The 13,712-nt window shown below is 48.3% G+C and overlaps 1 protein-coding gene across 1 annotated transcript in view; it reads left to right on the plus strand.

The window, feature by feature from the left end:
* Positions 1-3,785: 3,785 nt before the first annotated feature.
* Positions 3,786-13,712, plus strand: part of ZBTB7C (zinc finger and BTB domain containing 7C) — a 90,068-nt gene continuing 80,141 nt past the window's right edge. The window contains exon 1 of the mRNA XM_036403310.1: positions 3,786-3,853. Coding sequence (XP_036259203.1) covers positions 3,802-3,853 — 52 coding nt within the window. The 5' untranslated portion in view covers positions 3,786-3,801. The remainder of the gene's footprint in view (positions 3,854-13,712) is intronic.

Here is a 13,712-nt window from a genome sequence, read left to right on the forward strand (position 1 = left end):
TTGGCACGAAACAGAATGCAGTGTCCTTTCAGCAGAATGAATTTTGGATTTCTCCAGGTTGCAGCAAAACAGTGTTTAACTTCTACCATCTGTCTTTACCACTTCTGCCTTTCCTTGTGTGTCTTTTTAAATTTTTTTTCTTTTTTTATTTGCTTCCTGGCTTCCAGTCCTCTTGGTAATGTGTTCAGTGTGGACTATTAATATATCCCAACAGGAGCAACCCTACTTATGTTTTCCTTTTGGAGTAAGGATTAGGGAATATCCCTTAGCCCTCCTTTTTTTTTTCCCCATACTTTTTTTATTGTTTTCTTTTTTCCATCCTTCTCCTTCAGAGCTGAACTCCAGAGGAGGCCACGGAGCTGCTGCCAGGGCTGGAGCCCCTCTGCTCTGGAGCCAGCCTGGCACAGCTGGGGCTGTTGAGCTGCACAAGAGAAGCTCCAGGGACACCTCAGAGCCCCTGCCAGGGCCTCCAGGGGCTCCAGCAGAGCTGCCCAGGGACTGGGGACAAGGCCTGCAGGGACAGCACCCAGGCAATGGCTCCCACTGCCAGAGGGCAGGCACAGATTTTGGGCTCTTGGCAATTAGGAATTGCTGGCTGGGAGGGTGGGCAGGCCCTGGCCCAGGGTGCCCAGAGCAGCTGTGGCTGCCCCTGGATCCCTGGCAGTGTCCCAGGCCAGGCTGGATGGGGCTTGGAGCAGCCTGGGACAGTGGAAGGGGTCCCTGCCTGTGGCCCTTCCATTCTGTGTTTCTGTGAGCTGTGTAATTATGCAGTAGAGTGCAGATCGGTGCTAAGGGCTATTTTTTTTTTTTTAAATAAGCATTGTTTTGTCATACCTGTCCAGCCAGATAATCACAAAAATGCCTCAAGGAGAAAGAGAGGTGGCATTCACCATCAGCTGGGGATCTAAAATGCCGTGTATCACGAGATTGTCGTGAAGCCACGACACTGGCAAAGCTAGGCAGAGGATTTTTTCTGGGTCTCATGGTTTCCTTGCCTTGCTGGATAAAATAAAACCTGCCAAAGCAGCGGCAGTGAGCTCCCATCTATCTGTTCTCATACTCCCAGCCGCTTCTGCCTGAATTATTCATGCTCCGTAAGTGATCTGCAAACAGCTCCTGTGATCTCCCTGTGATCTGTGGGTATGCCAGACTCACCCCTGCTTAGGTCAGGGCATTTTCTTGTTTCCTTCCCCGCGGCAGGGAGTCTGTGGGAATCTCCAGATTCCTCACCGCCTCTTTCTGATTAGCCCCGACGTGTATTTTATTATTTACGTGGCAGGATTTGTTCAGCTGTCCCAGGCACACGGTATTATCAGCAGATAAGCAGGAAGACTCACTGCAAACATCTGTAGTTGTTGCTTGACAAATCCTGTTTGTATAAATAATATTAAGGAGCTGCAGAGGCTGTTGTGGAGTAAATACCCTCGTGACTGAAGGCAGCACTGCCAGCTTTTCACCTGCGTGTGCATCTCAATAGAGATTTACTGGGCTGTTTTACACACACATACATATACATAAAAAAATACTTCAGTTTATTTTTTTTTAGTGTAAAGGCCCCTTCCAACCCAAATTATTCTGCTGTTCCAATATATATGTGTATATGTTTTATGTATTTACCTTTTTTTCACAAACTCTTTCCCTGTATTTATTTCATCTTTTAGGGTTTTTTTCTAGTGATTTGATCATGGAAATAGGTTGGCAAAGCCAGGGAGAAGGGCAGTTTATGGGCAGGTTATTGGCAGGTATTTCGTGTGCTCTGCTATCCATATCATTAATGAAATGGGCTGTAGGCCCACCTCTTCCACCACCAGGTACCACTTGGATCTGCCTCTCCAGTGTCATCTACTTCAGCCACTCTTTATTTTGGGATGAGGACTGGGATGCTTCAGGAACCCTTTGCCAGTGCAGCTGCAGCTAATGCTCTGAGCAAGGCACGAGGGGCCCCCTGGTCCCCTTGTCCAGCTGAGGGAGTAATTTGGGGTGAAAAAAACTCCATTTAGGCTACCTGCTTTTTTATGCTAACCCATAGGAGGACCTGTGCCTCGTTCAGGATATCACTCACCTACGACATAACCGGGATACAGTGAGTTTGTTAAAATGTCCTGTCTCTCTGCGTTCTGGAAAGAGGATTTTCTATTAAACCTTAGGGAAATTACTGGCCTTGTTAACTAGCGTGGAAGTAATGAACCACAGCAGGGTGACTCGGGAGATTTGGGCCCTCGCTTCGTAAGACTGCATTGTTTCTTCAAATGAGAGAAATAATTTAAGCAAACAAACGAACAAAGAATTTCTGGAAATTAAAGTACGGTACAAATGGGATGATTTGCTCATCCTCTGTCTAATAGGAGCGGTGCAGTGAACAATTGTGTGGTCGACCTCAGAAATCTATCCATGGTAACTAGTCACAGGAGAGAAAAATAGACAGCCTGCCACCAACTTGGTATTAAAGTTCTATTTTCCCTTTTTTCCACGGTTGCGGGCCAGTCAGGGACTTTCCATGAGCAATCAGCACAGCAGAAATCCCCTTCTGCTCCCTAGCAGCCACCTCTGCTCAGCAATCAAAGGTGCTTTTTGTACTGGTTTTGGCTTAAGTGGGGTTTGGTCCCGGTTTTCAGTGGGATCAGGCTGGGGCAGACCCTTCCTGCCAAATGCATCCTGCTGAAACAGGGCTGTCATAGAGCCACAGAATGGTTTGGGCTGAAAGGCACCTCTCAACCATCCAATTCCACCTCCTGCCATGGGCCAGGGGCACCTTCCACCTGACTGGGTTGTTCCAACCTGGCCTTGCCCCTTCTACCCCATGGCTGAGGTGTGTCTGCTCTGAAGGAACCTTTGCTTTTGTCACCTCTACCAGGTGCTGGGTGTTGAATTCCTGATGGGATTTGAGGTCTGTGCAAGCCCTGCATGACCCCAGAGGCTTTGGGCAGGTCCTGCAAAGAGCTCAGAGGAAGGGCAGAAAGACACAGCGAGGCTGAAGTTCAAAAATAAATACAGCAGAAATACTGGGCCTTCAGGCTCGATGGTCTGTTCCTCAAAAGACAATTTTGGAAGGCATCGCTGTGCTTTTGTTCTTCCATTAGGCAGCTGAGGAGAGAGCATTGTTTTCCTCCCCTCATCTGTTCCCCTTGTAGGGGAAGAAGGAGGACTTGGCCACCCTGAGCTGAGCATCCCAAGGGAGCTCCCAAAACAAAGGGCTGCGTGGAGGAGGATTCCGTCATCCTGTCCCCGCCGTCCCCATCCCTCCCTTCACCCTGCCCTTGGCACGGCCGGGGAGCACGGGGAGGGGAATGTTCCTCATCCTCCTCCCTGGAAACACAGCTAACTTCTCTTACCTCCAGGTTTGCTGCTGCCTGTAGGCTTGGCGAGGCAGCCCTGGGTTTGTCTCCTGCCAGGAAGGTGTGTGAGCCCTGGGATGGCGTGGCAATGTGACGTGTCCAGGTGTGCTTGGGTAGCGCAGCACTCCTGAGGAATGTGGTGTGGGTGCTCCTGGATGTGGGTTGAGGCTCTGTGGACACATCCCGCTGTAATTTCTCTCCTGTGTGCTGCGGGCATCCATCCTGATCTGCAGAGAAGGCCTGTGGGTTGGGGAGGATCTCCTCAGCCATGCTCTGTGTGACCCTTGAGTTAATTCCCCGTGCAGGAAAATGTGGCTGGCTTGTGGAGCTGGAATGGTTTGGGGTTGGGTTTTTTTTTTTAGGTTGTGTAGATTTATTTACAAGTAGCTGGACTAACACCAACCTATCTTGTTTTGCCCAGGCTCCAAGACTGACCCTGCTGAGAGCCCCTGAGATACTGAACTCTATGAGTGGAGACCACTTGACTGCACTCAGCACCTTTCAGGATCAGGCTCTAGGTAATTGTTCTGATTCTTTGCCTGGATGATGGGGGAAATTTGCTGTTCTGGGCTACACAGACCATGTGAAATGACATTTCTAGTTGTTTGTCCCATGAACCTGTGGATTTTTTTTTCCCTGCTGAAGGTTGTCACTCTAGATCAGTGGCTGGGCACTACAATAAAACCTCTGATCCCTCAAACATCAAGCAAAATACCAGCCTTGCTTCCAGAGGGGAAATCATAGAATGATTTGTGTTGAAGGAGCCCTAAAGACCATCTAATCCAAGCCACTTGTATTGGGACATATTCATCTAGACCAGGTTCCTCAGAGTCACATCCATCTTGAATATTTCCAAGGGAGAGGCATCCTGGAATTGCTGGATCACCATTCTGGTAATGGTCACCAGCTGTGGTGCTTGGGAAGTTCTCCTGAAGTTAACTTGCAGAGAACTGTAAAAGCAAGGAATCAATACCAAAAAAAGGTGTTTGCTACCATCAAAAGCAGTCAAAGGCTTAAAATACCAATATTTTTTGGCAAGGATGCTTGTTCAGATCAGGCTTTTAAGAATTGCTCAAAACCTACAGCTGGAGGAGCCTTCTTTTTAAAATAAACTCAGCATCTTATTTGTCTGGGTTTACAGTAGCTTCATTCTCCTCCAGACCTGACCTCACTGTTGTGCCTCTGAGGATCTTTAAATCCTTCCTCCAAGGTGGATAGATGGAAATGGAAGAGCCTGGGGCCTGGCATTGTCCTGCTCTGCATCTTCATGGAGATGAAGATGGTGCTTTGCCTGTGGGGGGTATGGGCAGGATTAGACCCAAGATTTGTGCTTTTATCCCAGCAAGGCCAGCTCAAACACAGAGCACCAGCTGGAGAGGTGAGGATCTCAGGGGTGTGTTTTAACGGGAGCAAGAAGGAAGCAGGATGCTGTGGATGTTACTCCAAAGCACTAAGGATGAAAGATTTCCTGTAGGATTGACTTCCTGAGTGAGATGACATTCCATACAAAATTCTCCACGCTGATAGAAGTAGCAGTCAATAGAGGGTTATAATTTTTAACCTGATTTGCTGAGTTTTTCCCCGAGTCAATAAGAACCAGCTCCACACTGATTTCAGCAGAGGCTCAAGCCCAGCTCTCAGATCAGAGGGGCATGAGGGTCTTGCTGCCCCCTGTCCCAGGGCATCCTCTGTCCATGCAGGAGCAGAGGGCTTTTCTCCATCCCTTGCAGCTCTGTGTGGTGACACTTTCAGGTCTCAGGCAGGAGGACATTGACTGGGTTGTTTCCTGTTTTGACAGTCTCCATTTCAAATCCTCTGTGCAGGGAATTAGAACACCACATCCCATGTCCTCCTCCCTTGAATATTGCATTGGGGAGCTAAGCTCATGTTTCCAGTGGGGAGGGAGAATACACAGGTCATGAAACAGGCTCAGAAAGTGAAAGAGAGGAAAATGAAGAATGAGAAAGAAGGAATACATTCAGCATCAGGGCTGCAGTGGGATATTTTACCGTATCCACACAGAATTTGTGGGAATGGGGTGCTCCCTTGGTGCCAAAAGTCACGTACTTTGTGTTTAAACTGCTGCTGTCAAAGCTTGGAGAATAACTAAAAGAAAATCATCACAGGTCAAGTGGATGTTTTCCAATTAACCAGAACTCAGTATAAATCCTGGGGAAGGAAATAACCCCACAAACATCCACCAGCCCTGTGCCTGTGTCCCCTGCTCAGGTGCTGGCTGCTGGTGGCAGCAGGTCCTACTGGGACATGCCACAGGCAGGCAGCTGCCTCAGCATCCTGAAACAGTCCTCAGGCAGCATCCCCTGCCCAGTAAATTTTTGTGCAAGAATTGGTTTCAGATTTGATCTAGGTCAGCAATCAGGAGGGTCAAGAGGTTGCTTCAGGTGAGCGTGGAAGGTGAAACAACACCAGTCTGTGGGCTGGAGGCTCATCCTAAGCCCCTGCAACACATCTTCAGCTGAGGGCTGGTGTTTGCTGCTCTAAATTCAGCAGTTTTGGATAGGCAATACTTCAGGGGAGCATCAAGGCAAATGTGTCTCTGCCACCGCTGCGCATCACCCCTTGCAAAGTCCCCCCCCTGAGGTTTTGGTGTGGCCAATTGCTCTTCCCTGAGTTGTAGCCTGAAAATAGGGATAGATGAAGGCAAAGTGTTCTGGGAGCCATGCCAAGCCAAGGCACCGAGTTGTTAAGAGATCTGTATCTCAATAACAGATTTTTTTTGGTCTTTATCAGCTTTTAAGAGAAAACACAGTGTTTGCAGGAGCAGATTGGGATCATCCTAAGGAATGGAGCTCTCCTTTTAAAATTGTATTGCTTTTATTACTATTATTTTAATATAATAATAATAATAATAATAATAATAATAATAATAATAATAATAATAATAATAATAATAATAATAATAGTATTTCTGCGGTGAAGCCATATATGAGAATGTTATTTGTGTAGGAGCTGGAAATGAACCTGAAATGATCAGCGTTTTTTTTTAAAGGCACTTTACAAGTCATTTGGCATTGGAAAAGGTACAACTATCCATCAAAGCAGGGCTTGGGGATAAAATAATTAGAAATCACACAACCATAGCAAAGGAAGATTAGTGCTAAAATTAGAAGCCAGAGAGTTGTTTTTAGATTAGGCTGGAATCTGGGCAGGCTGCTTTATTGTAGACTGTTACTTTAAAAATGTAAGGTGAGAGGTGTGAATTGTCTGCATTTGGTCGTGTCCCAGTGGAAATGCTGTTGTGAGTGCTGGGTGGGATGATCTATGAGGTGAATTTCAGGGAAATCCTGAGGGGATGGAAGTGCAGTCCCATGTGAAAGCTGACCAGCTGCTAAAGGAGCTGGGTTCAGTGCTGAGCTCTTCTCCACCAGCGTGTCTCCGTAAGTTTGGTTTGCTCCTAGTTTTGTTTCTGGGTTGTAGTGGCCAAACACCCACACTGCATCCAGAAAAGGTGGTGGGGTGGCTGGAATTTGGAATTTAGGTTGGAATTTCCACCCACAAGTGGGGGTGGGTGTGAGTTGGAGCTGCTCTGGTCCCCAGACGTGAGCTGTGCCCTTGGGTCCAGACAGTGACATCAGGTGGGCACAGCCCATGGAGCTTCATCACTTTGTTTTTCTGCTGGACCTCCTCAGGCATGAATAGGAACGAATCCTCTATCAGAAACAAATCCAAAATTCATCAGAGGACAGACCAGGAGAGCTTGGGGTGTTCATCCTGCACAAGAGAAGGCTCCAGGGACACCTCAGAGCCCCTGCCAGGGCCTCCAGGGGCTCCAGGAGAGCTGCAAAGGGACCGGGGACAAGGCATGGAGGGACAGGACAAAAGGGAATAGTTTTACAGCAGAAGGAGAGATCCAGACTAGATAGAAGGAAGACATTTTTTGTGATAAAGGGGGTGAGGCCCTGGCACAGATTTCCCAGAGAGGTGGATGCTCTATATATAAATTCCTTCAGGAGAAAGGGCCTTGGTACTAAAGCCCTTCTGGTATAGCTGGAAGGGTGTAACACGAGCAAGAGATTGGAGGACGAGGTCAGGCACATCCAGGTGTTTTCACTGAGGAAGATGTCTCTATCTCAAGTAGAGATCCCTTCATCCAGAGAAACATGACTTCTTCAGGGCTGATGCCTTTAGATTTGGAGTGGGGGATTTCTGGGATAGAAACCCGAACTTTGTGGGATGTGCTGCCTAAATATGGACACAATTAGGTCTACCTCTTCCCCTGGTCCCAGCAGAGGTACCAAATGGAAAGGGTCTCAGGTTCCCTGCTGTGTGGGAAGCACCAGCCCTGTTGTGACCACCCACAGCATCTTCCCTGCACGTGCATTTCCCGGTGCCTGCAGGGGAAAAGTGGAGTTGAGCAGACTGCCTGCTCCCCCCAGCACACTCCCCGCTGTGCCTCCAGCTCAGTGAAAGCAGGACAACTCCTCATCGACTCTTTGTAGCCCGAGAACAGAGCCTTGGAAAAGTCCAGCAGCGGGAACTTTACTAATTCCAGCTAATGACTCCGAAATACTGACTGAGGGGAACAATTGCGCATCATCAAAAGTCGCAGACAAAAGAAATGCAGTGCATTGTGATAGCAAACGAAGCTGAATCTGATCTGATGGAGCACCTTTCATATTCCAAGCATTTCAAAGCCCTTGGCCAAGTAATGAGCTGCATGCTGACAGCAGGGCCACTGGACTGGGCTTTATGTGGCCAACAATAGCTAGCACAGTTGTTGGCAGAGGACTGCTCATAGTGGGAGAGGGGATGGATGGTGGCTGGCATGTTGGGGCTGTCCTGTGCTTTCCAGGGTTTTTAGTGCTGTTGGATCTCTGGCTAGTGTTTGGATGAGTGCTGCAGGTGACCAGGCAAGATATTTCTTAAAGGGGGCATAGAAGAAAGATGTAGACAGAGTTTTTAGTAGGGTCTGTAGTGAGAGGGCAAGTGTTGATGGTTTTAAATTAAAAGCAGGGAGATTCAGACTTTGTGTGATAGAGAAAGTATGATGATGGTGGTGAGCCCCTGGCACAGGGAGCCCAGAGCAGCTGTGGCTGCCCCTGGGTCCCTGGAAGTGTCCAGAGCCAGTTTGGACAGGGCTTGGAGCAACCCGGGATAGTGCAAAGTCTCCCTGGCCCTGGCAAGGGGTTGGAACTGGATATTAAGGTCCCCTCAATGCAAACCATTTCAGGATTCTTATTTAAGAGGGGTGGAGAGACACATTCTGACACACATGAGGATCCCTTGGTGCAGCTGAGAATAGCCCTCGGCCTCCCAGGTCACCATCTGGCCCTCTAATCTTGTGGTCCCCATGACAGTTTCATGAAGGCCCACGTACAACTCCAGCTCTTTAATTTTAGCTAAGCCAGAATAGCATTGGTGCAGCTGTGGGAACAGATATCTTAGTCCTCAAACTATTCCTGTGGCAGGGAAGTTTCTTGCCAGTTGCGAGGAGAGGAAAAGGTTAATTGCATATTTTTTTTTCCTTTTTTCTTTCCTTTTTTTTTTTCCAAAGAGGAAATAAATGTACCTACCCCACCCTAAGGAGACAGCACAAATCTGTCAGCCCTTGTTGGGTGGGGGCAGTCAGCTGGGCTGTGTTAAGGAAGTCACCCTGGGGAGGGAAGGGGTTTGGGGCATGGGTGGGGGGCCTTGGCTGCCTGCCCCGAGCTGCAGGCAGAGAGGGGGCTGTGGTCCTGGGCTGCATTAGACAAGGCTCTAATGCTGTCTGCAGAGCCCTAGAATCACAGAATGGTTTGTGTTGAAGGGCCCTTAAAGCTCATCCAGTCCCACCCTCTCCATGGGCAGGGACACCTTCCACTGTCCCAGGCTGCTCCAAGCCCCATCCAGCCTGGCCTGGGACACTGCCAGGGATCCAGGGGCAGCCACAGCTGCTCTGGGCACCCTGGGCCGGGGCCTGCCCACCCTCCCAGCCAGCAATTCCTAATTGCCAAGAGCCCAAAATCTGTGCCTGCCCTCTGGCAGTGGGAGCCATTGCCTGGGTGCTGTCCCTGCAGGCCTTGTCCCCAGTCCCTGTGCAGCTCTGCTGGAGCCCCTGGAGGCCCTGGCAGGGGCTCTGAGGTGTCCCTGGAGCCATGGGACTTCTAACAAGTTAATCTCACCCAGGGTTGCAATAGAAAATCTGTAGATAAGCCTGGTTTGGAGTTAGGAAATATGCTGAGGGGTGAACGAGATCTCAGACCTTGTCCCGTGTGACCCAGGTCCTTCAGTAACTCCTTCCTTCAGCTCCCTGCTAGCCAAGACCACCAGATTCCAGCAGCTTCACAGCTTTCCTGGAGGAGCACATGGGTTGGTGTTTGCTGCATCACCCCCATCCCAGCAGTCAAGGGAGGGTGGGAAGCTGAGCTGCTTTGGAAGCCTGGATCCTCCTCACTCCATCTGTGTTTCTGTGCACTCCAACTGGGTCGGGCTGATGCCATGGCAAGGCTTCCTCATGCAGACAGCAGTCTTGCAGGCTGTCATCCTGCAGCAGGGGCTTGATGGTGTGCAGATGGATTTGCTTTCCTGTTTCCCTTCCTGTTAGCCTCGTGCTGAGGCTGGCCAGCCCTGCTTCCCAGGCAGGAATATCTCAAGAGGCCAGCTCACCATCTCCATCATGACCCAGCCTCGTGTAGGTGTTCTGTTTCCACCTCTGAATCAATGCCCAAAGGAATATAAAAGGAACCAACATTTTTAGTTTCTCAGGGAGCTGATTGCAATTAAAAAAAAAAAAATACACAGCGCCCATCCAAATATTTCTTTTTGTGGTTTTATATCAGCAGGGCTGGTGTAAGCAACCTGTGCTCATCATCTTCTGAGTGTAATCAGAGGCAGATCAGCTCTGGGGGCTCAGGAGAGACTGTGCTCAGAGAAGGAGCAGGGGAAGGTGGAGTTGATGCTGGTCTTGGTGGTGCGTTTGAGGTGGATTTACATCCTTACACTTCTCCAGAGGGATGCTTTGCCCATGGTTCTCATTTCAGCTGAATGTTGTGGTAAGGACAGGAGGGAAGATGTTAGGAAGGGGAATGTTGGATTTTTAATTCCAAGCTGTCACTGTTTGGTCCAGGAGAGATCAGTGGAGCCTGGGTGCTGTTTCCCAGAGGAGGGGTGGATCTAGTGAGCCTGTGCCTCCCTATGGGGCTGTGGGACAGTGCTGTGCCCAAAGCTGAGCCACAGCCCTGGGGCAGAGGGGGCTCTCACTGCCCCCTCTGGCACAGCTCCAGGGCAAGGGGCTCATATGGATTCTGCCAGATAGATTTCCTTGCCTCCTGTCTGGGATTCACCATGTGTCTGAGCTTTTAATATCACTTCACTCTGCCTCCCTACCTCCCATGCCCCCGTCCCAGATGTATTTGTTTAAGTGGCTTTAATTAACTTACATTTTCCTGTGCGTGACAGCTCCTTGAGGCTTTGGTAGCTGTTTTCTGTCCTTCCACAGTTGTCACTGACATGTAGCACTTTCCCTGCAGACCAGCTTTCAAGCCTACCGTGTTCTTCCCTTCCTCTGCAGAATTATTTTAACATACTGAAAGGAATTGTTTCCGTGTGAGCATAGTTGCACACTCTCAATTGATTATTAGGTGTGATTTTCCTGATCCCTGCTGGTATCTACGAGGATTTTGAGCAAGGAAGCCAGAGTGGCGTGGGATGATGGCTCAGGTCAGATAGATTTATCTTCACCAGTGACAAGACTGATAACTCTGGAGTGGCATGGCTACAGGTGTTATCATTTGGGTGTCTCCTCAAGAATGAAGGTTAATGTCTTGCCACTACGGATCCATCACAGTGTTGTCTGCAGGATTTACAGGTCTTCTCAAGTCTTTCCAGCAGCAGCAGGTCCAGTTTCCTGGAGCTCTGAGCTGGGTACCTGCTCCGTGCTTGCAGCAGCCATAGGGATCACGTTGGCAAGCCCTTGCTCTCATGGATTTGTTTGGAATCAAAGCCAGAGGAAATTCCTGCTTGTCACTGCATAGTTTTGTGGATGGACTGGGGCAAGCCCAGGGGTTCAGTGCTCTGCCAAGGGAAGGCATCACAGGACGGGGTGGGTTGGAAGGGACCTCAGAGCTGATCTCTTCCACCCCCTGCCATGGGCAGAGAAACCTTCCACCATCCCAGGCTGCTCCAAGGCATCAGGCAGGTGAGGCAAGACAAGCCTTGATCCTGCCTTCCTGAGGATCACCCAAGAAATCTGACCAGGAGGATGGAAAAGAGCAAGGAGGGACTCAGATCTGAAGTAAAATCTCCCAGGGAAAAGAAAAAAAAAAAAAGAAAAGAGCAATAAATCCAGCAAATTAAAATGAAAAGGCAGCTAACATGAGTGACAATTGTACAGCATCAGATAACGCTGCATCCTGAATTCCAGCGGGATAGGAAATATGAAGCAAAAATCACTCAGGTGCTTCTAGATAGCGATAAGGAAAGCAATTCCCATTTACTGGTAGAAATAAAATAAGAGGTCGTGATAAACCCTCCATGACTAGACTGGATTAGGGCTCTGGCTGTGAAAATTCATTACAGGCATGCAAAAGAATGCGTATTGTGCCAGCTAAACTGACTACAAACACCATTTATTTGGAGAAGAGACGATTCAGTCAGAATAAATAGATTTCTTTCAAAGGGAAGGGAGGGCGATCTGACACAAATCTATATTCCTGCCTTGTCATTTATTATGCAAATAAGTCTCACACCTCTCTAAGACATGAAGGATGAGTTTATGTTGGAGTTTTATGTTGGAAGAATAATCTTAAACTGCTCCAAGGATTCCAGGGCCAGGCTGGGGTTTCTTGCACACGGTGGCAGGAGATGCTGATTTCAGGAGGGGTTTTGGTGGCAATGAGGGTCATGCAGCTTGGTCAGATGTTTTTTCAGATTTCCCATAAACAAACCCATCCCTTCACATTTCTTCTTACTGTTTGTGGTGTTTTGCTTAGGATTTTTTAATATTTTGCATTTTTTAATATTTTATTTTATTTTTAAAATTTTTAATATTTTATTTTATTATTTTATTATTTTATTTTTGCTTTGTTCTATTCTATACTAGAGACATAGAATCACAGAATGGTTTGGGATGGGAAAGACCTTAAAGATCTTCTACTTCCACCCCCCTGCCATGGGCAGGACACCTACTATCCCAGGTTGCTCCAAACCCCACCCAGCCTGGCCTTGGACATTTCCAGGGATGGGGCAGTCAAAGCTTATGTGGGAAATACCTTTTCTTGTATTTTCTAGTATTTAATTTTACTTTATTTGCTCATTCTCTGTAGCAATGACTATATATGGGGGTCATGTGCAGATGGGAGCCTGTGGTGTGTTATCTATCCTTGTCTTCAGTTCTCTTTTTTTTTTGGCATCAGCACTCATTAAAGCTGCATCACTCTGCTGGGCTCAGTGGAGCAGGACACGTTTGAGGTTCAGACTCTGAGGTGGTTGTAGGTGGCAGCAGAAGCACTTAGCCTGATGTGCAGGGACCGAAAAGTGACCTAACACCTCCTGTTCTGGCAATTACATCTCTCAGGATGCTAATTTTAGAAAGAGAATTGAGCTGACAGGGGCCACAAACAGTGGATGAAATCCTGATATTCCGTTCGGCGGAGAGAAGGCTGAGCCAGTGTTAAAAGAACAAAAAACAACAACAAAAATGAAACAGAAAAGTATCTCTAGAAGGTTTTTTTTCCTGACAAGAACATTGTAATTTTTGTAGCCGTGTTTTGGAAAAACTCCTGATGAATTGTGTGGTCCTGAATTATGTATGTGTGAACAAAGCTCCGGGGGGGGAATCCTGACTCACAAATCCACCAAGCTCCCATCTCTGAGATGGACTCTGAGCGTGACTCGGGACATGTGGGTCTTCTCTGTAATGGAGCATGGAAGCCAGGGGGATGCTTGGGGAGTAGAGGGATCCAGGTGAGACACTGTGCAGTTGTAGGACACCCAGACAACCTGGTTGTAGCAAACACACACTCGAGGGACTTCCCTAAATGCTTGATCCCAGATCCTTCTCCATCACGGCCAGTCAAGGTATTTGCGTGGATTTCTGTTTCTGGCGAAATTAGGAGAAGATAGATGGGCAATAGATGGCTTGTGATGGGAGTGAAGGACAGGGGGACAGGTCTTGGATGAGCAGGAAGCACCCAGCTTCTGCTGCAGCCAAGGAGGAGGACAGTGCACCACACTGATGTCTTACTTCTCCAGGGGTATTTTACACTTGTGTTGTGCCCTCAGCATTTCTCTGCTGCTGGGCTGGCCAGGCTCTTGCAGCGCTCTGGAGAGATTCTGCTAATGGGATCTGACCTGATGGCTTTGCATGTTTTAAGTAAATTAAACACAGCTGCTAGGAAAATCCAGTAACCTTAACAGCACCACGGCTCCGTTGTCTGC

This window comes from Molothrus ater, chromosome Z (genome assembly GCF_012460135.2).
Source record: "Molothrus ater isolate BHLD 08-10-18 breed brown headed cowbird chromosome Z, BPBGC_Mater_1.1, whole genome shotgun sequence".
Classification (NCBI taxonomy): Eukaryota; Metazoa; Chordata; class Aves; order Passeriformes; family Icteridae; genus Molothrus; species Molothrus ater.